The sequence below is a fragment of the Oncorhynchus keta genome, unplaced genomic scaffold (genome assembly GCF_023373465.1).
Source record: "Oncorhynchus keta strain PuntledgeMale-10-30-2019 unplaced genomic scaffold, Oket_V2 Un_contig_400_pilon_pilon, whole genome shotgun sequence".
Lineage (NCBI taxonomy): Eukaryota > Metazoa > Chordata > Actinopteri > Salmoniformes > Salmonidae > Oncorhynchus > Oncorhynchus keta.
This window is the reverse complement of record NW_026287554.1, coordinates 187,865-210,265: the sequence shown is the minus strand read 5'-3', so window position 1 is coordinate 210,265 and position 22,401 is coordinate 187,865. Positions and strand designations below refer to the sequence as shown.

Here is a 22,401-nt window from a genome sequence, read left to right as displayed (position 1 = left end):
GGGGGAACTAGAGAGGTTTTGCCATGCTACAGAGTCAATGTGGAGGCTAGATACAGGGGTACCAACAGTACAGGAGTCAATGTGGAGGCTATGCTACAGGGTGTTACTGGTACAGAGTCAATGCTCTAGGAGACTATACCACATGGGAACTAGTTTTGGGGAACAACATGCTCTACCAACTGGTACAGCACTCAATGTGGAGGTTATATACAGGGGTCTCCAACAGTACAGAGTCAACCCATGTGGAGGGAGCTATATGGACAGGGACCAATACTGGTACCTTGGGGGATCATGCTGTGGACCACATGGGACTTATGGCTCTGGGGGAGCAACATAGAAACTATTAGGACAAGGAAGGTTTCATGCTCTCTGGACCACACAGGACCACTGGGAACTAGTCTGGGGGAGCAACATGACAATTTTTAGGGAACTCAGAGAAGGTAGGGGAGCTCATCCTCTGGACAGGGACCTGGAACTAGTACTGGGCTGCTCTACCAACTGCCACACCACATCTGAGAAGGTAGTGCCCTGGACCACAGTACTGGGAACTAGAGAAGCTGGGGGACCATGCTCTGGTTGTTACTGGGAACCATATCATGCACTATGGATTGTAAATGATACAGTGACTATGATGTCTACCAGCTGTAGAGCCTATTACAGGGGTATTTCATCCAGGACCACAAGGGACCTAGTTGGGGAGCAACATGACAAATGTGGAATTTTCAGGACCTACACTTGTGAAGGTAGGTCATGCTCTACCAACTGGACCACACAGGACCACATACTGGGAACAGTCCTCTTCACCACACAGGACCACATGGAGGCTTGGACACAAACTTGTTGGAAGGTGTTTGTACTGGTAGATGTGGATACGTTAACTGGATGTTACAGGAACTGGGAACTGAAACATGCTCTTAACCTGACCACATACTGGGAACTAGAGAAAAGCTGGGGGAGTACCTACCAACTGGAACCAGGACCACATACTGGGAAATGGGAGTGCTCTGGACCACATACTGGGAACTAGAGAAGGTACCAGTACACAGGACCACATACTGGGAACTAGAGAAGCTGGGGAGCATCATGTCTACCAACCCAGAGGATCACCATTGAGGAACAGAGGTTAGTTATATCATGGACCACACAGGACCACATCTCTCAACTAGAGAAGCTGGGGAACAGGAGGTTAGGCTGGGATCACAGGACCACATCCAACTAGGTGGGGGACCAAGCCTGGACACAGAGGACACATACTGGGAGGCTAGCATGTTATATCACCCCCACAGACAGGAACATCATGCTCACCATTTACAGAGAAGCAGGGGGGAGCAACATGCTATACCTGGACCACACAGGACCTCAGGGAGTCAACTGGGAGCTATACATGGGTACCACATACTGGGAACTAGAGAAGTCTGGGGGATGTGTGGACCAGAGGATCAGCATACTGGGGATGTGGGGGTACCTCTGGACCACTCAGGACCACAATGGGGGCTAGCATATGCTCAGGAAGGGACCAGTTGCAGAACAGGGAAGGTGGGGCTTTATACAGGGACCACACAGTACTGGGAACTAGAGAAGCTGGGGAGCATCAGCTTACAATGGACCACAGGAGCTATACTGGGAACTAGATCATGGGGGACCATCATGTCAATGCTGGACCACTACATACTGGGAACTAGAGAAGGTAGGGGGAGCATTCCACACAGGACCACACAGAGAAGCTGGGGAGCATCATGCTCTACCAACTGGACCACATACTGGAGCTGGGGGCTTTATAGCAATGATATCCAGTGCAGATCAATCTGTGGATATGTGTGTGTGTGTGGTTGTTGTGTGTGAGGTATGCACATTGGAGTGGGGTCTAGTGGTTTCTGGGATAATGGTGTCAATGTGAGCCCTGATTCAGAGATACTAGTTTAAATCAGTACTTCATCTGGACTGTCACAAAATAATCTAGTGGAAATACAGTGACCTCCAAAACCAGGGACCCAGGTAGCACTCATCTAACACAGTTTCCAACAGTATGACAGGTTACCTTAGTGTAATCTTGGGCAAAGGGACTATGGTGGTCTTTTGCTTGACGCACTCATCTAGAGGAATTAGTGATCTCCAACAGTATTGAGACAGGGACCCATGTGGAGGCTGAAAATGTCAGTGGAAATACCAGTGAGTCAATGTGGAGGCAGCACATGGTTGTTCTGGCTCTGTACCCAGTCCAGAGTCAATCTCCAACAGTGGAGACTATACCATGGGGTACCCAGTACTCAGAGTCAATGTGGAGACAGGGACTGTTGGTACACCTGTTACAGTGATCTCCAACAGTCATGGAGACAGGGACCCATGTTTTTTACAACATTCTGGAAAAATCGGCAGGGGGTACCAGTACAGCACTCAATGTGGAGGCTATATGGGGTACCAGGTCAATGTAGTATATGCAAATGATACAGTACTATGTATGTCAGTGGAGGCTATTTCATCCAAACACTCAGACAGGGGTAACTTGGTATTAAAGTACAGAGTCAATGTGAGGCTATATTCAGGGGGTACCTTGTGACTTTAGAAACTTGTTGGATGCATTGTGGTCAGGGATATACAGGGGTACCAGGTGGTTACAGAGTCAATGTGGAGGCTATAATCCTGGTGTTAATAATTATGAGTGATACTTCACAGAGTCAATGTGGAGGCTATATACGAGGGGGTACCTCGCAATCAATGGGAGCTGATCATACCCCCAAGTTGCAATACCTACAGGGGGTACCAGTACAGAGTCAATGTGGAGGCTATGTTACATTTGCCTCACCATTACAATTGCATATTCTTGGTAACCAATTACAGTCAAGGGGAGGCTATACCAAGGGTTCATGTTATCCTCCGACCGAGTCAATGTGGGTTAGGGTACAGATATTATTTCCAGGGGAGGTTACCAGTACAGACATATACTATTACCCCAATAACAGGGGAGGTTAGCATTTTATATCAGAGAATGACATGCTGATCTCACCATATAACAGGGGAGGTACTGGTACAGAGTCAAGACATGTAACTAATACCATAGCATACAAGTTGCTCATTACAAAAGGGAGTGTTTTTGCAGTAACAGAGTCAATTTGGAGGCTATATTTTACAATTTCTATTGGACGTTACGTTATACCAGTACAGAGTCAATTTTTGTTTGCTTATCACAGGGGTTATACAGAGTCAATGTGGAGGCTATATACAGGGTACCGAGTCAATGTGGAGGCTATATACAGGGGGTACCAAGAGTCAATGTGAGGCATGGGGGTACCAGGAGTCAATGCTATATACTAGGAGTGCCAGTACAGAGTCAATGTGGAGGCTATATACAGGGTGTAATGGTACAGAGTCAATGTGGAGGCTATATTTACCAGTACAGAGTCAATGTGGAGGCTATATACAGGGTACTGGTACAGAGTCAATGTGGAGGCTATGTTACAGTACAGAGTCATTTTGTTTACGTCCTATATACAGGGTTGTACAGAGTCAATGTGGAGGCTGTTACAGGGGTACCGTACAGAGTCAATGCTATATACAGGGGTACCAGTAATGTGGAGGCTATATACAGGGTGTTACAGTACAGAGTCAATGTGGAGGCTATATACAGGGTACCAGTACAGAGTCAATGTGGAGGCTGGGGTACCGGTACAGAGTCAATGTCTATATACGGTCAGAGTCAATGGGAGGCTATATACAGGGGGTACCAGTACAGAGTCAATGTGGAGGCTATATACAGGGGTACCAGTACAGAGTCATACATATACAGGGGTACCAGTACAGAGTCAATGTGGACTATATACATTTACCAGTACAGAGTCAATGTGGAGGCTATATACAGGGGTCTACAGAGTCATGTGGAGCCTACAGGGTGTTACGGTACAGAGTCAATGTGGAGACTACCAGTACAGAGTCAATGAGGCTATAAGGGGTAGAGTTAATGTGGAGGCTCTTACTGGTACATCAGTCAATGTGGAGAGCTATATACAGGGGTTCCAGTACAGAGTCTGATGCGCTCATACGTGTTTCAGTGTTACTTTCCTCGAAGGGAGCATACAGAGTCAATTTGGAGGCTATATACAGGTAGACTCAGTGTCACTGGGCAGCTACCAGTACAGAGTCAATGGGAGGTATATCCCTTTGTAGTCAATGTGGAGGCTATATACAGGGGTACCAGTACAGAGTGTATATACAGAATGTGGAGCATCTGGGGTAAGTACAGAGTTGTAGGCTATATACAGGGTACGGTACAGAGTCAATGTGGAGGCTATATACCACACCAGTGAGTGAGTGGAGGCTGGGGACCAGTACAGAGTCAATTGGAGGCTTATACAGGGGGTACCGGGTTAGAGTCAATGTGGAGCTATATACAGGGGTCTTCCAGTAGCCAATGTGGAGGCTATATACAGGGGGTTACAGCTGGAGGCTATCAGGGGGTATTACGTTCAATGGTATATACACTGTGGGGCTAACCAGTACATCCAATGTGGAGACTATTGAGGGGTACCAGTACAGAGTCAATGTGAGGCTATGACAGGGTGTTACGGTACAGAGTCAATGTGGAGGCTATATACAGGGGGTAGAGAGTCAATGTGGAGGCTATATACAGGGGGTACCGGTACAGTGGAGGCTGAGGCAAAACAGTTCAGAGTCAATGTGCATTGTACAGAGTCAATGTGGAGTTTCTATATACAGGGTGGTACAGAGTCAATGTGGAGGCTTCCTGCATTGGTTTTTGCTTGTACAGAGGAATCAGGATAAGGAATGTGGGAGGCTATTATGGAGTCAGATGTGGAGGCTAAGGGGTACTGGTACAGAGCTTTGTGGAGGCTATATACAGTAGGTACAGACTGTGGAGTAAAGGTAATACCAGTACAGTTTTCTTTAGCCCTCTGGAGACTTATACTTTACCAAGTCAATGTGGAGGCTGATAGTTTGTAGGCCTTTACAGGGGGTACCGGTAGTGGAGTTTTGACAATTTTAGGAGTCCTTGTGGAGGCTATTACAGGGTACCGGTAGGAGTCAATGGGAGGCTATATACAGGAGCTCTACAGAGTCAATGTGCCCTATATACAGAGAGGCTAGGTCAATGTGCCTATATACATGGTATTACGGCAGAGTGAGGAACTACTCAGGGGATGTCGGTTTCCATGGTGTCCCCCAGTTAACCTTTAGGTGATCCCCCATGCCATAATTAGGTGTCTCCCAGCACTAATAGGTTGCATTCATGACTTGATGTCCCCCTGTTACCTAGGGTGCTGGACACCCCTCCATGTTTAGGTGTCCCCTCCACTAGGTGTCTTCCACTGGTGCCCCCCACTCCATATAGGTGTCCCCCCCCTTTTCAGCTGTAGAACCTGTCCCCCATCCAAATGAACTGGGAAGAGGTTTTCCCCCTTCACGACTCCATGTTAGGTGTCCCCCCTCCACTAGGTGTCCCCCTCCACCCAGGTGTCCCCCTCACTGGTGCAGCCCCCCGATGACTAGGTGCTGTCCCCCTCCAGTCTAGGTGTCCCCCACGGCCAGGTCTCCACTAGGTGTGGCTAAACCCTGCCATTTCAGATGTCTAGGTCCCCTCACATCAGCTAGAGCGTGATCACACAGTCGTTCCAAACTAGGTGATGCGCTCTACGTGTTTCAGTGTTACTTTCCTCGAAGTGAGCATAGAAGTGTTTAGCTTGTCTGGTAGGTGTCACTGGGCAGCTCTCGGCTGTCCCCCTTTGTAGTCTGTAATAGTTTACAAGCCCTGCCACATCTGATGAGCATCGAAGCCGGTTTAGTACGATTCAATCAATCACTGTATTCCCCCCACGCACATTTAACATGCTGATAGAAAACGGATTCAAGTTTCCTTTCATTAAATTCCCTGCCACTAGGTGTCCCCCTCTGGATAAGTGTTTTCCTGTTTGCTTATGGCCGTATTTAGTTCAGTGGTCTAAGTAACAGCATCTGTTTGTGGTGCTAAAAAGAATATAGATAAACTTCTTGGTAAATAATGTGGTCTACAGCTTATCTTCAGAAACTCTACCTGAGGCCAAGATTTCGCAAAACCTCAAGACCTCCTTGTTTCCATGCACCAGCAGTTGTTTACAAATATACATAGACCTCCGCCCGTGTCTTACCAGAGGCCGGTGGTCTATCCTGCCGATAGTGTTTAACCTGCCAGCTGTATTTTGTTAATTTCGTCGTTTAGCCACGACTCGGTGAAACATAAGATATTCCAGTTTTTAATGTCCCGTTGATAAACGTGATTGTAGTTAGTCTATTTTATTTTCCATTGATTGTACGTTGGCTAATAGGACCGATGGTAAAGGGAGATTAACCGCTCGCCGTCGGATCCTTACAAGGCACTCAGACCTTCGTCCCCGATATCTCTGTCTCTTTCTCCTGCCAATGATGGGGATGGGGGCCCTGTCGGGCGTCTGGGTGCCTTACCTACCCGTCCGACTCGTCTGGAGTAAATCCTACCCGTCCGACTCGTCTGGAGTAAATCCTACCCGTCCGACTCGTCTGGAGTAAATCCTACCCGTCCGACTCGTCTGGAGTAAATCCTACCCGTCCGACTCGTTAAAGGAAAAGGTTTCCTCCAGTACGGGTTGAGTAATCGCTGTCCTGATATCTAGAAGCTCTTTTCAGTCATAAGACACGGTGGCAGAAACATTATGTTCAAGTTAAGTTACAAATAACGCAAAAAACACGCACAATGGCACAGTTGGTTAGGAGATCATAAAACGGCAGCCATCTCCTCCGGTGACGAAACTCATTGCTTATGGAACCAAATACTAAACTTTTGAGTATTACAAATATAAGTGAATTTGTCCGAAGATTTTTGGTCCTCTAAATTGGGGGGACTATGTACAAAAAGTGGTGTAATTTCTAAACGATTCACCCAATATGGATGAAAATACCCTCAAATTAGAGCTTGATATCTACACTTTAACCTCGTAGTAATTATATCATTTAAAATCCAAAGTGCTGGAGTACAGAGCCAAAATAACAACAAATAAATCGCTGTCCCAATACTTCTGGAGAGCTCTGTATTATTGAATGAGTGTGTGTCTGTTCTATTTTTGACATGGTCAGTATTGTGATAACCAAACATGGAGGCAGCCAGAGGATCATTGAGGTGATGTCTTTTTCAGGGAAACAGATCTGTGTGTGTGTGTGTGAGGGGGGACTCCCAGGGAGAGGCTCCCAGGGAGAGGCAGGGGCCTGAGGGCAGATAGAGTGTAGGGTGGCTGGGTGAATCGGAGCCAGTCTCACACATTCCTGCTCCATGCCTGTATATGGCCATACACCAGGACCAGTCTGTCTCTATGATGTTTTCCTAATTCAATACAGCCAATCAAACGTTCAGAGGAAATTCAACTTGGCTTTGATGTCCATTCTGACAAAAATAGTTTCTCTGTTTTCATCCGTCTGTCTGACCTGCCGTAGTGACTCTAGCGACTCTAGATGTTTCATAGGTGAAACCCAGTTTCTAATTGAAACATTAAACTGGCTGTTATTGTGCTTTATGGTTCTGTATTATTATATTATTATATTATATATTATTATATTATGGTTCTCTAGCCACGGTCCTCTAGCCACGGTCCTCTAGCCACAGTCCTCGAGCCACAGTCCTCTAGCCACGGTCCTCTAGCCACGGTCCTCTAGCCACGGTCCTCTAGCCACGGTCCTCTAGCCACGGTCCTCGAGCCACGGTCCTCGAGCCACAGTCCTCTAGCCACGGTCCTCTAGCCACGGTCCTCTAGCCACGGTCCTCTAGCCACGGTCCTCGAGCCACAGTCCTCTAGCCACGGTCCTCTAGCCACGGTCCTCTAGCCACAGTCCTCGAGCCACAGTCCTCTAGCCACGGTCCTCTAGCCACGGTCCTCTAGCCACGGTCCTCTAGCCACGGTCCTCTAGCCACGGTCCTCGAGCCACGGTCCTCTAGCCACGGTCCTCTAGCCACGGTCCTCTAGCCACGGTCCTCTAGCCACGGTTCTCATAGCATGGTCCTGCCACGGTCCTACTGAGGGGCATCACATGGTTGTATAGAGGTTCTCATCATAATAACATGGTTGTGTAGAGGGGTACTGAGGGGCATCATTAATAGCATGGTTGTATAGAGGATATAGCATGGTTGTATAGAGGATAGGTTGGGGTACTGAGGGGCATCATTAATAACATGGTTGTATAGAGGATACTGAGGGGCATCATTGGTTGTAATAAACATGGTTGTATAGAGGGGTACTGAGGGGCATCATTAATAACATGGTTGTATAGAGGGGTACTGAGGGGCATCATTAATAACATGGTTGTATAGAGGACATAACATGGTTGTATAGAGGATATAACATGGTTGTATAGAGGGGTACTGAGGGGCATCATTAATAACATGGTTGTATAGAGGATATAACATGGTTGTATAGAGGACATAACATGGTTGTATAGAGGATATAACAGGGTTGTATAAAGGATAGAGGGGTACTGAGGGGCATCATTAATAACATGGTTGTATAGAGGGGTACTGAGGGGCATCATTAATAGCATGGTTGTATAGAGGGGTACTGAGGGGCATCATTAATAGCATGGTTGTATAGAGGATAGAGGGGTACTGAGGGGCATCATTAATAACATGGTTGTATAAAGGATAGAGGGGTACTGTGGGGAATCATTAATAACATGGTTGTATAGAGGGGTACTGAGGGGCATTATTAATAACATGGTTGAATAGAGGGGTACTGAGGGGCATCATTAATAACATGGTTGTATAGAGGATATAACATGATTGTATAGAGGGGTACTGTGGGGAATCATTAATAACATGGTTGAATAGAGGGGTACTGAGGGGCATTATTAATAACATGGTTGAATAGAGGGGTACTGAGGGGCATCATTAATAACATGGTTGTATAGAGGATATAACATGGTTGTATAGAGGATATAACATGGTTGTTTAGAGGATATAACAGGGTTGTATAAAGGATAGAGGGGTACTGAGGGGCATCATTAATAACATGGTTGTATAGAGGGGTACTGAGGGGCATCATTAATAGCATGGTTGTATAGAGGGGTACTGAGGGGCATCATTAATAGCATGGTTGTATAGAGGATAGAGGGGTACTGAGGGGCATCATTAATAACATGGTTGTATAAAGGATAGTGGGGTACTGTGGGGAATCATTAATAACATGGTTGTATAGAGGGGTATTGAGGGGCATTATTAATAACATGGTTGAATAGAGGGGTACTGAGGGGCATCATTAATAACATGGTTGAATAGAGGGGTACTGAGGGGAATCATTAATAACATGGTTGTATAGAGGATAGAGGGGTACTGAGGGGCATCATTAATAACATGGTTGAATAGAGGGGTACTAAGGGGCATCATTAATAACATGGTTGTATAGAGGATATAACATGGTTGTATAGAGGATATAACATGGTTGTTTAGAGGATATAACAGGGTTGTATAAAGGATAGAGGGGTACTGAGGGGCATCATTAATAACATGGTTGGAAAGAGGGGTACTGAGGGGCATCATTAATAGCATGGTTGAATAGAGGGGTACTGAGGGGCATCATTAATAACATGGTTGAATAGAGGGGTACTGAGGGGCATCATTAATAGCATGGTTGAATAGAGGGGTACTGAGGGGCATCATTAATAACATGGTTGTATAGAGGGGTACTGAGGGGCATCATTAATAACATGGTTGAATAGAGGGGTACTGAGGGGCATCATTAATAGCATGGTTGTATAGAGGGTACTGAGGGGCATCATTAATAACATGGTTGAATAGAGGGGTACTGAGGGGCATCATTAATAACATGGTTGAAGAGGATAGAGGGGTACTGAGGGGGAATCATTAATAACATGGTTGAATAGAGGGGTACTGAGGGGCATCATTAATAACATGGTTGTATAGAGGGGTACTGAGGGGCATCATTAATAGCATGGTTGAATAGAGGGGTACTGAGGGGCATCATTAATAACATGGTTGAATAGAGGGGTACTGAGGGGCATCATTAATAACATGGTTGAATAGAGGGGTACTGAGGGGCATCATTAATAACATGGTTGTATAGAGGGGTACTGAGGGGCATCATTAATAATGTGGTTGTATAGAGGGGTACTGAGGGGCATCATTAATAGCATGGTTGTATAGAGGATAGAGGGGTACTGAGGGGCATCATTAATAACATGGTTGTATAGAGGGGTACTGAGGGCACTTACCCTACAGTCTGACCACCTCCATTATGACTCTGTCCCCTAGACTACAGTCTGACCTCCATTATGACTCTGTCCCCTAGACTACAGTCTGACCACCTCCATTATGACTCTGTCCCCTAGACTACAGTCTGACCACCTCCATTATGACTCTGTCCCCTAGACTACAGTCTGACCACCTCCATTATGACTCTGTCCCCTAGACTACAGTCTGACCACCTCCATTATGACTCTGTCCCCTAGACTACAGTCTGACCTCCATTATGACTCTGTCCCCTAGACTACAGTCTGACCACCTCCATTATGACTCTGTCCCCTAGACTACAGTCTGACCACCTCCATTATGACTCTGTCCCCTAGACTACAGTCTGACCACCTCCATTATGACTCTGTCCCCTAGACTACAGTCTGACCACCTCCATTATGACTCTGTCCCCTAGACTACAGTCTGACCACCTCCATTATGACTCTGTCCCCTAGACTACAGTCTGACCACCTCCATTATGACTCTGTCCCCTAGACTACAGTCTGACCACCTCCATTATGGCTCTGTCCCCTAGACTACAGTCTGACCTCCATTATGACTCTGTCCCCTAGACTACAGTCTGCCCAACTCCATTATGACTCTGTTCCCTAGACTACAGTCTGACCTCCATTATGACTCTGTCCCCTAGACTACAGTCTGCCCACCTCCATTATGGCTCTGTCCCCTAGACTACAGTCTGACCTCCATTATGACTCTGTCCCCTAGACTACAGTCTGACCTCCATTATGACTCTGTCCCCTAGACTACAGTCTGACCTCCTCCATTATGACTCTGTCCCCTAGACTACAGTCTGACCTCCATTATGACTCTGTCCCCTAGACTACAGTCTGACCTCCATTATGACTCTGTCCCCTAGACTACAGTCTGACCTCCATTATGACTCTGTCCCCTAGACTACAGTCTGCCCACCTCCATTATGACTCTGTCCCCTAGACTACAGTCTGACCTCCATTATGGCTCTGTCCCCTAGACTACAGTCTGACCTCCATTATGTCTCTGTCCCCTAGACTACAGTCTGACCTCCATTATGACTCCCCTAGACTGTCCCCTAGACAGTCTGACCTCCATTATGACTCTGTCCCCTAGACTACAGTCTGACCTCCATTATGACTCTGTTCCCTAGACTACAGTCTGACCACCTCCATTATGACTCTGTCCCCTAGACTACAGTCTGACCTCCATTATGACTCTGTCCCCTAGACTACAGTCTGACCACCTCCATTATGACTCTGTCCCCTAGACTACAGTCTGACCACCTCCATTATGACTCTGTCCCCTAGACTACAGTCTGACCTCCATTATGACTCTGTCCCCTAGACTACAGTCTGACCTCCATTATGACTCTGTCCCCTAGACTACAGTCTGACCACCTCCATTATGACTCTGTCCCCTAGACTACAGTCTGACCACCTCCATTATGACTCTGTCCCCTAGACTACAGTCTGACCTCCATTATGACTCTGTCCCCTAGACTACAGTCTGACCTCCTCCATTATGACTCTGTCCCCTAGACTACAGTCTGACCTCCATTATGACTCTGTCCCCTAGACTAGACCAGTCTGACCACCTCCATTATGACTCTGTCCCCTAGACTACAGTCTGACCACCTCCATTATGGCTCTGTCCCCTAGACTACAGTCTGACCTCCTCCATTATGACTCTGTCCCCTAGACTACAGTCTGACCACCTCCATTATGACTCTGTTCCCTAGACTACAGTCTGACCACCTCCATTATGACTCTGTCCCCTAGACTACAGTCTGACCACCTCCATTATGACTCTGTCCCCTAGTCTGACCACTCCACATGACTCTGTCCCCTGACCACAGTCTGACCATTATGACTCTGTCCCCTAGACTACAGTCTGACCTCCATTATGACTCTGTCCCCTAGACTACAGTCTGACCACCTCCATTATGACTCTGTCCCCTAGACTACAGTCTGACCACCTCCATTATGACTCTGTCCCCTAGACTACAGTCTGACCTCCATTATGGCTCTGTCCCCTAGACTACAGTCTGACCTCCATTATGACTCTGTCCCCTAGACTACAGTCTGACCTCCATTATGACTCTGTCCCCTAGACTACAGTCTGACCTCCATTATGACTCTGTCCCCTAGACTACAGTCTGACCTCCATTATGGCTCTGTCCCCTAGACTACAGTCTGACCTCCATTATGACTCTGTCCCCTAGACTACAGTCTGACCTCCATTATGACTCTGTCCCCTAGACTACAGTCTGACCTCCATTATGACTCTGTCCCCTAGACTACAGTCTGACCTCCATTATGACTCTGTCCCCTAGACTACAGTCTGACCACCTCCATTATGACTCTGTCCCCTAGACTACAGTCTGACCTCCATTATGACTCTGTCCCCTAGACTACAGTCTGACCTCCATTATGACTCTGTCCCCTAGACTACAGTCTGACCTCCTCCATTATGACTCTGTCCCCTAGACTACAGTCTGACCTCCATTATGACTCTGTTCCCTAGACTACAGTCTGACCACCTCCATTATGACTCTGTCCCCTAGACTACAGTCTGACCTCCATTATGACTCTGTCCCCTAGACTACAGTCTGACCACCTCCATTATGACTCTGTTCCCTAGACTACAGTCTGACCTCCATTATGACTCTGTCCCCTAGACTACAGTCTGACCACCTCCATTATGACTCTGTCCCCTAGACTACAGTCTGACCTCCATTATGACTCTGTCCCCTAGACTACAGTCTGACCTCCATTATGACTCTGTCCCCTAGACTACAGTCTGACCACCTCCATTATGACTCTGTCCCCTAGACTACAGTCTGACCACCTCCATTATGACTCTGTCCCCTAGACTACAGTCTGACCACCTCCATTATGACTCTGTCCCCTAGACTACAGTCTGACCACCTCCATTATGACTCTGTCCCCTAGACTACAGTCTGACCTCCATTATGACTCTGTCCCCTAGACTACAGTCTGACCTCCATTATGACTCTGTCCCCTAGACTACAGTCTGACCTCCATTATGGCTCTGTCCCCTAGACTACAGTCTGCCCACCTCCATTATGACTCTGTCCCCTAGACTACAGTCTGACCTCCATTATGACTCTGTTCCCTAGACTACAGTCTGACCTCCATTATGACTCTGTCCCCTAGACTACAGTCTGACCTCCATTATGACTCTGTCCCCTAGACTACAGTCTGACCTCCATTATGACTCTGTCCCCTAGACTACAGTCTGACCTCCATTATGACTCTGTCCCCTAGACTACAGTCTGACCACCTCCATTATGGCTCTGTCCCCTAGACTACAGTCTGACCACCTCCATTATGACTCTGTCCCCTAGACTACAGTCTGACCTCCATTATGGCTCTGTCCCCTAGACTACAGTCTGACCTCCATTATGACTCTGTCCCCTAGACTACAGTCTGACCTCCATTATGACTCTGTCCCCTAGACTACAGTCTGACCACCTCCATTATGACTCTGTCCCCTAGACTACAGTCTGACCACCTCCATTATGACTCTGTCCCCTAGACTACAGTCTGACCTCCATTATGACTCTGTCCCCTAGACTACAGTCTGACCACCTCCATTATGACTCTGTTCCCTAGACTACAGTCTGACCACCTCCATTATGACTCTGTCCCCTAGACTACAGTCTGACCACCTCCATTATGACTCTGTCCCCTAGACTACAGTCTGACCACCTCCATTATGACTCTGTCCCCTAGACTACAGTCTGACCACCTCCATTATGACTCTGTCCCCTAGACTACAGTCTGACCACCTCCATTATGACTCTGTCCCCTAGACTACAGTCTGACCTCCATTATGACTCTGTCCCCTAGACTACAGTCTGACCACCTCCATTATGACTCTGTCCCCTAGACTACAGTCTGCCCTCCATTATGTCTCTGTCCCCTAGACTACAGTCTGACCTCCATTATGACTCTGTCCCCTAGACTACAGTCTGACCTCCATTATGACTCTGTCCCCTAGACTACAGTCTGACCTCCATTATGACTCTGTCCCTAGACTACAGTCTGACCACCTCCATTATGGCTCTGTCCCCTAGACTACAGTCTGACCACCTCCATTATGACTCTGTCCCCTAGACTACAGTCTGACCTCCATTATGACTCTGTCCCCTAGACTACAGTCTGACCTCCATTATGACTCTGTCCCCTAGACTACAGTCTGACCTCCATTATGACTCTGTCCCCTAGACTACAGTCTGACCTCCATTATGACTCTGTCCCCTAGACTACAGTCTGCCCTCCATTATGACTCTGTCCCCTAGACTACAGTCTGACCTCCATTATGACTCTGTCCCCTAGACTACAGTCTGACCTCCTCCATTATGACTCTGTCCCCTAGACTACAGTCTGACCACCTCCATTATGACTCTGTCCCCTAGACTACAGTCTGACCACCTCCATTATGACTCTGTCCCCTAGACTACAGTCTGACCACCTCCATTATGACTCTGTCCCCTAGACTACAGTCTGACCTCCATTATGACTCTGTCCCCTAGACTACAGTCTGACCACCTCCATTATGACTCTGTCCCCTAGACTACAGTCTGACCTCCATTATGACTCTGTCCCCTAGACTACAGTCTGACCACCTCCATTATGACTCTGTCCCCTAGACTACAGTCTGACCACCTCCATTATGACTCTGTCCCCTAGACTACAGTCTGACCTCCATTATGACTCTGTCCCCTAGACTACAGTCTGACCACCTCCATTATGACTCTGTCCCCTAGACTACAGTCTGACCACCTCCATTATGACTCTGTCCCCTAGACTACAGTCTGACCTCCATTATGACTCTGTCCCCTAGACTACAGTCTGCCCAACTCCATTATGACTCTGTCCCCTAGACTACAGTCTGACCACCTCCATTATGACTCTGTCCCCTAGACTACAGTCTGACCTCCATTATGGCTCTGTCCCCTAGACTACAGTCTGACCTCCATTATGACTCTGTCCCCTAGACTACAGTCTGACCTCCATTATGACTCTGTCCCCTAGACTACAGTCTGACCACCTCCATTATGACTCTGTCCCCTAGACTACAGTCTGACCACCTCCATTATGACTCTGTCCCCTAGACTACAGTCTGACCACCTCCATTATGACTCTGTCCCCTAGACTACAGTCTGACCACCTCCATTATGACTCTGTCCCCTAGACTACAGTCTGACCTCCATTATGGCTCTGTCCCCTAGACTACAGTCTGACCACCTCCATTATGACTCTGTCCCCTAGACTACAGTCTGACCTCCATTATGGCTCTGTCCCCTAGACTACAGTCTGACCTCCATTATGGCTCTCTCCCCTAGACTACAGTCTGACCTCCATTATGACTCTGTCCCCTAGACTACAGTCTGCCCAACTCCATTATGACTCTGTTCCCTAGACTACAGTCTGACCACCTCCATTATGGCTCTGTCCCCTAGACTACAGTCTGACCACCTCCATTATGACTCTGTCCCCTAGACTACAGTCTGACCACCTCCATTATGACTCTGTCCCCTAGACTACAGTCTGACCACCTCCATTATGGCTCTGTCCCCTAGACTACAGTCTGACCACCTCCATTATGACTCTGTCCCCTAGACTACAGTCTGACCTCCATTATGACTCTGTCCCCTAGACTACAGTCTGACCTCCATTATGACTCTGTTCCCTAGACTACAGTCTGACCTCCATTATGACTCTGTCCCCTAGACTACAGTCTGACCACCTCCATTATGACTCTGTCCCCTAGACTACAGTCTGACCACCTCCATTATGACTCTGTCCCCTAGACTACAGTCTGACCACCTCCATTATGACTCTGTCCCCTAGACTACAGTCTGACCACCTCCATTATGACTCTGTCCCCTAGACTACAGTCTGACCACCTCCATTATGACTCTGTCCCCTAGACTACAGTCTGACCTCCATTATGACTCTGTCCCCTAGACTACAGTCTGACCTCCATTATGACTCTGTCCCCTAGACTACAGTCTGACCTCCATTATGGCTCTGTCCCCTAGACTACAGTCTGACCTCCATTATGGCTCTCTCTGTCCCTAGACTACAGTCTGACCTCCATTATGACTCTGTCCCCTAGACTACAGTCTGACCACCTCCATTATGACTCTGTCCCCTAGACTACAGTCTGACCTCCATTATGACTCTGTCCCCTAGACTACAGTCTGACCACCTCCATTATGACTCTGTCCCCTAGACTACAGTCTGACCACCTCCATTATGACTCTGTCCCCTAGACTACAGTCTGACCACCTCCATTATGACTCTGTCCCCTAGACTACAGTCTGACCTCCATTATGACTCTGTCCCCTAGACTACAGTCTGACCACCTCCATTATGACTCTGTCCCCTAGACTACAGTCTGACCACCTCCATTATGGCTCTGTCCCCTAGACTACAGTCTGACCACCTCCATTATGACTCTGTCCCATAGACTACAGTCTGACCAACTCCATTATGACTCTGTCCCCTAGACTACAGTCTGACCTCCATTATGACTCTGTCCCATAGACTACAGTCTGACCTCCATTATGACTCTGTCCCCTAGACTACAGTCTGCCCACCTCCATTATGGCTCTGTCCCCTAGACTACAGTCTGACCTCCATTATGACTCTGTCCCCTAGACTACAGTCTGACCTCCTCCATTATGACTCTGTCCCCTAGACTACAGTCTGACCTCCATTATGACTCTGTCCCCTAGACTACAGTCTGACCTCCATTATGACTCTGTCCCCTAGACTACAGTCTGACCTCCATTATGACTCTGTCCCCTAGACTACAGTCTGACCTCCATTATGGCTCTGTCCCCTAGACTACAGTCTGACCTCCATTATGACTCTGTCCCCTAGACTACAGTCTGACCTCCATTATGGCTCTGTCCCCTAGACTACAGTCTGACCTCCATTATGGCTCTGTCCCCTAGACTACAGTCTGACCACCTCCATTATGACTCTGTCCCCTAGACTACAGTCTGACCACCTCCATTATGACTCTGTCCCCTAGACTACAGTCTGACCACCTCCATTATGACTCTGTCCCCTAGACTACAGTCTGACCACCTCCATTATGACTCTGTCCCCTAGACTACAGTCTGACCACCTCCATTATGACTCTGTCCCCTAGACTACAGTCTGACCACCTCCATTATGACTCTGTCCCCTAGACTACAGTCTGCCCAACTCCATTATGACTCTGTCCCCTAGACTACAGTCTGACCACCTCCATTATGACTCTGTCCCCTAGACTACAGTCTGACCACCTCCATTATGACTCTGTCCCCTAGACTACAGTCTGACCACCTCCATTATGACTCTGTCCCCTAGACTACAGTCTGACCTCCATTATGACTCTGTCCCCTAGACTACAGTCTGACCACCTCCATTATGACTCTGTCCCCTAGACTACAGTCTGACCTCCATTATGACTCTGTCCCCTAGACTACAGTCTGACCACCTCCATTATGGCTCTGTCCCCTAGACTACAGTCTGCCCAACTCCATTATGACTCTGTCCCATAGACTACAGTCTGACCTCCATTATGACTCTGTCCCCTAGACTACAGTCTGACCTCCATTATGACTCTGTCCCCTAGACTACAGTCTGACCACCTCCATTATGACTCTGTCCCCTAGACTACAGTCTGACCACCTCCATTATGACTCTGTCCCCTAGACTACAGTCTGACCTCCATTATGACTCTGTCCCCTAGACTACAGTCTGACCTCCTCCATTATGACTCTGTTCCCTAGACTACAGTCTGACCTCCTCCATTATGACTCTGTCCCCTAGACTACAGTCTGACCACCTCCATTATGGCTCTGTCCCCTAGACTACAGTCTGACCACCTCCATTATGACTCTGTCCCCTAGACTACAGTCTGACCACCTCCATTATGACTCTGTCCCCTAGACTACAGTCTGACCTCCATTATGACTCTGTCCCCTAGACTACAGTCTGACCTCCATTATGACTCTGTTCCCTAGACTACAGTCTGACCTCCATTATGACTCTGTCCCCTAGACTACAGTCTGACCACCTCCATTATGACTCTGTCCCCTAGACTACAGTCTGACCACCTCCATTATGACTCTGTCCCCTAGACTACAGTCTGACCACCTCTATTATGACTCTGTCCCCTAGACTACAGTCTGACCACCTCTATTATGACTCTGTCCCCTAGACTACAGTCTGACCACCTCCATTATGACTCTGTCCCCTAGACTACAGTCTGACCTCCATTATGACTCTGTCCCCTAGACTACAGTCTGACCTCCATTATGACTCTGTTCCCTAGACTACAGTCTGACCTCCATTATGACTCTGTCCCCTAGACTACAGTCTGACCTCCATTATGACTCTGTCCCCTAGACTACAGTCTGACCTCCATTATGGCTCTGTCCCCTAGACTACAGTCTGACCTCCATTATGACTCTGTCCCCTAGACTACAGTCTGACCTCCATTATGACTCTGTCTCCTAGACTACAGTCTGACCACCTCCATTATGACTCTGTCCCCTAGACTACAGTCTGACCTCCATTATGACTCTGTCCCCTAGACTACAGTCTGACCACCTCCATTATGACTCTGTCCCCTAGACTACAGTCTGACCACCTCCATTATGACTCTGTCCCCTAGACTACAGTCTGACCACCTCCATTATGACTCTGTCCCCTAGACTACAGTCTGACCTCCATTATGACTCTGTCCCCTAGACTACAGTCTGACCACCTCCATTATGACTCTGTCCCCTAGACTACAGTCTGACCACCTCCATTATGACTCTGTCCCCTAGACTACAGTCTGACCACCTCCATTATGGCTCTGTCCCCTAGACTACAGTCTGACCACCTCCATTATGACTCTGTCCCCTAGACTACAGTCTGACCACCTCCATTATGACTCTGTCCCCTAGACTACAGTCTGACCACCTCCATTATGACTCTGTCCCCTAGACTACAGTCTGACCACCTCCATTATGACTCTGTCCCCTAGACTACAGTCTGACCTCCATTATGACTCTGTCCCCTAGACTACAGTCTGACCACCTCCATTATGACTCTGTCCCCTAGACTACAGTCTGACCACCTCCATTATGGCTCTGTCCCCTAGACTACAGTCTGACCACCTCCATTATGACTCTGTCCCCTAGACTACAGTCTGACCTCCTCCATTATGACTCTGTCCCCTAGACTACAGTCTGACCTCCATTATGACTCTGTCCCCTAGACTACAGTCTGACCTCCATTATGACTCTGTCCCCTAGACTACAGTCTGACCTCCTCCATTATGACTCTGTCCCCTAGACTACAGTCTGACCTCCATTATGACTCTGTCCCCTAGACTACAGTCTGACCTCCATTATGACTCTGTCCCCTAGACTACAGTCTGACCACCTCCATTATGACTCTGTCCCCTAGACTACAGTCTGACCTCCATTATGACTCTGTCCCCTAGACTACAGTCTGACCTCCATTATGGCTCTGTCCCCTAGACTACAGTCTGACCTCCATTATGACTCTGTCCCCTAGACTACAGTCTGACCTCCATTATGGCTCTGTCCCCTAGACTACAGTCTGACCTCCATTATGGCTCTGTCCCCTAGACTACAGTCTGACCACCTCCATTATGACTCTGTCCCCTAGACTACAGTCTGACCACCTCCATTATGACTCTGTCCCCTAGACTACAGTCTGACCACCTCCATTATGACTCTGTCCCCTAGACTACAGTCTGACCTCCTCCATTATGACTCTGTCCCCTAGACTACAGTCAGACCACCTCCATTATGGCTCTGTCCCCTAGACTACAGTCTGCCCAACTCCATTATGGCTCTGTCCCCTAGACTACAGTCTGACCACCTCCATTATGACTCTGTCCCCTAGACTACAGTCTGACCACCTCCATTATGACTCTGTCCCCTAGACTACAGTCTGACCACCTCCATTATGACTCTGTCCCCTAGACTACAGTCTGACCTCCATTATGACTCTGTCCCCTAGACTACAGTCTGACCACCTCCATTATGGCTCTGTTCCCTAGACTACAGTCTGACCACCTCCATTATGACTCTGTCCCCTAGACTACAGTCTGACCACCTCCATTATGACTCTGTCCCCTAGACTACAGTCTGACCTCCATTATGACTCTGTCCCCTAGACTACAGTCTGACCTCCTCCATTATGACTCTGTCCCCTAGACTACAGTCTGACCTCCATTATGGCTCTGTCCCCTAGACTACAGTCTGACCTCCATTATGGCTCTGTCCCCTAGACTACAGTCTGACCTCCATTATGACTCTGTCCCCTAGACTACAGTCTGACCTCCATTATGGCTCTGTCCCCTAGACTACAGTCTGACCTCCATTATGACTCTGTCCCCTAGACTACAGTCTGACCTCCATTATGACTCTGTTCCCTAGACTACAGTCTGACCACCTCCATTATGACTCTGTCCCCTAGACTACAGTCTGCCCAACTCCATTATGACTCTGTCCCCTAGACTACAGTCTGACCTCCATTATGACTCTGTCCCCTAGACTACAGTCTGACCTCCATTATGACTCTGTCCCCTAGACTACAGTCTGACCTCCATTATGACTCTGTCCCCTAGACTACAGTCTGACCACCTCCATTATGGCTCTGTCCCCTAGACTACAGTCTGACCTCCATTATGACTCTGTCCCCTAGACTACAGTCTGACCTCCATTATGGCTCTGTCCCCTAGACTACAGTCTGACCACCTCCATTATGACTCTGTCCCCTAGACTACAGTCTGACCTCCATTATGACTCTGTCCCCTAGACTACAGTCTGACCTCCATTATGACTCTGTCCCCTAGACTACAGTCTGACCTCCATTATGACTCTGTCCCCTAGACTACAGTCTGACCACCTCCATTATGACTGTTCCCTAGACTACAGTCTGACCACCTCCATTATGACTCTGTCCCCTAGACTACAGTCTGACCTCCATTATGACTCTGTTCCCTAGACTACAGTCTGACCACCTCCATTATGACTCTGTCCCCTAGACTACAGTCTGACCACCTCCATTATGACTGTTCCCTAGACTACAGTCTGACCACCTCCATTATGACTCTGTCCCCTAGACTACAGTCTGACCTCCATTATGACTCTGTTCCCTAGACTACAGTCTGACCACCTCCATTATGACTCTGTCCCCTAGACTACAGTCTGACCTCCATTATGACTCTGTCCCCTAGACTACAGTCTGACCTCCTCCATTATGACTCTGTCCCCTAGACTACAGTCTGACCTCCATTATGACTCTGTCCCCTAGACTACAGTCTGACCTCCATTATGACTCTGTCCCCTAGACTACAGTCTGCCCACCTCCATTATGACTCTGTCCCATAGACTACAGTCTGACCACCTCCATTATGGCTCTGTCCCCTAGACTACAGTCTGACCTCCATTATGACTCTGTCCCCTAGACTACAGTCTGACCTCCATTATGGCTCTGTCCCCTAGACTACAGTCTGACCACCTCCATTATGACTCTGTCCCCTAGACTACAGTCTGACCACCTCCATTATGACTCTGTCCCCTAGACTACAGTCTGACCACCTCCATTATGACTCTGTCCCCTAGACTACAGTCTGACCACCTCCATTATGACTCTGTCCCCTAGACTACAGTCTGACCACCTCCATTATGACTCTGTCCCCTAGACTACAGTCTGACCACCTCCATTATGACTCTGTCCCCTAGACTACAGTCTGACCTCCTCCATTATGACTCTGTTCCCTAGAGGGGGTGTCTATCTGCTGTCTGCCTTAGAGAGATCACTAACATACCTAAGACCTCTAGTAACCCCCCTCCCAACCCCCCAGGTATAAGGACTACAGAGAGCCTCCATGGTCAGCTGAAGCCTACCAGTTCTCTAAAACCTACTGGGCCGTCCTTGCTGCCAGACTGGCCTTCGTCATCCTGTTCCAGGTACAGTACCACAAATATCAGGGACACCTATGAACATTTAAACATTCCTTTAGTCAGGAGATATTCTGTATGTACAGTACCAGTCAAAAGTTTGGACACCTACTAGCCACCCTTTGCCTTGATGACA

General features: G+C 48.1%; 1 protein-coding gene across 1 annotated transcript in view; it reads left to right on the top strand.

The window, feature by feature from the left end:
• The window catches only part of LOC127924410 (anoctamin-1-like), a 54,432-nt gene that overhangs the window by 27,043 nt on the left and 4,988 nt on the right, over nt 1–22,401 (top strand). Inside the window, exon 3 of the mRNA XM_052509157.1 lies at nt 22,169–22,274. Coding sequence (XP_052365117.1) covers nt 22,169–22,274 — 106 coding nt within the window. The remainder of the gene's footprint in view (nt 1–22,168; nt 22,275–22,401) is intronic.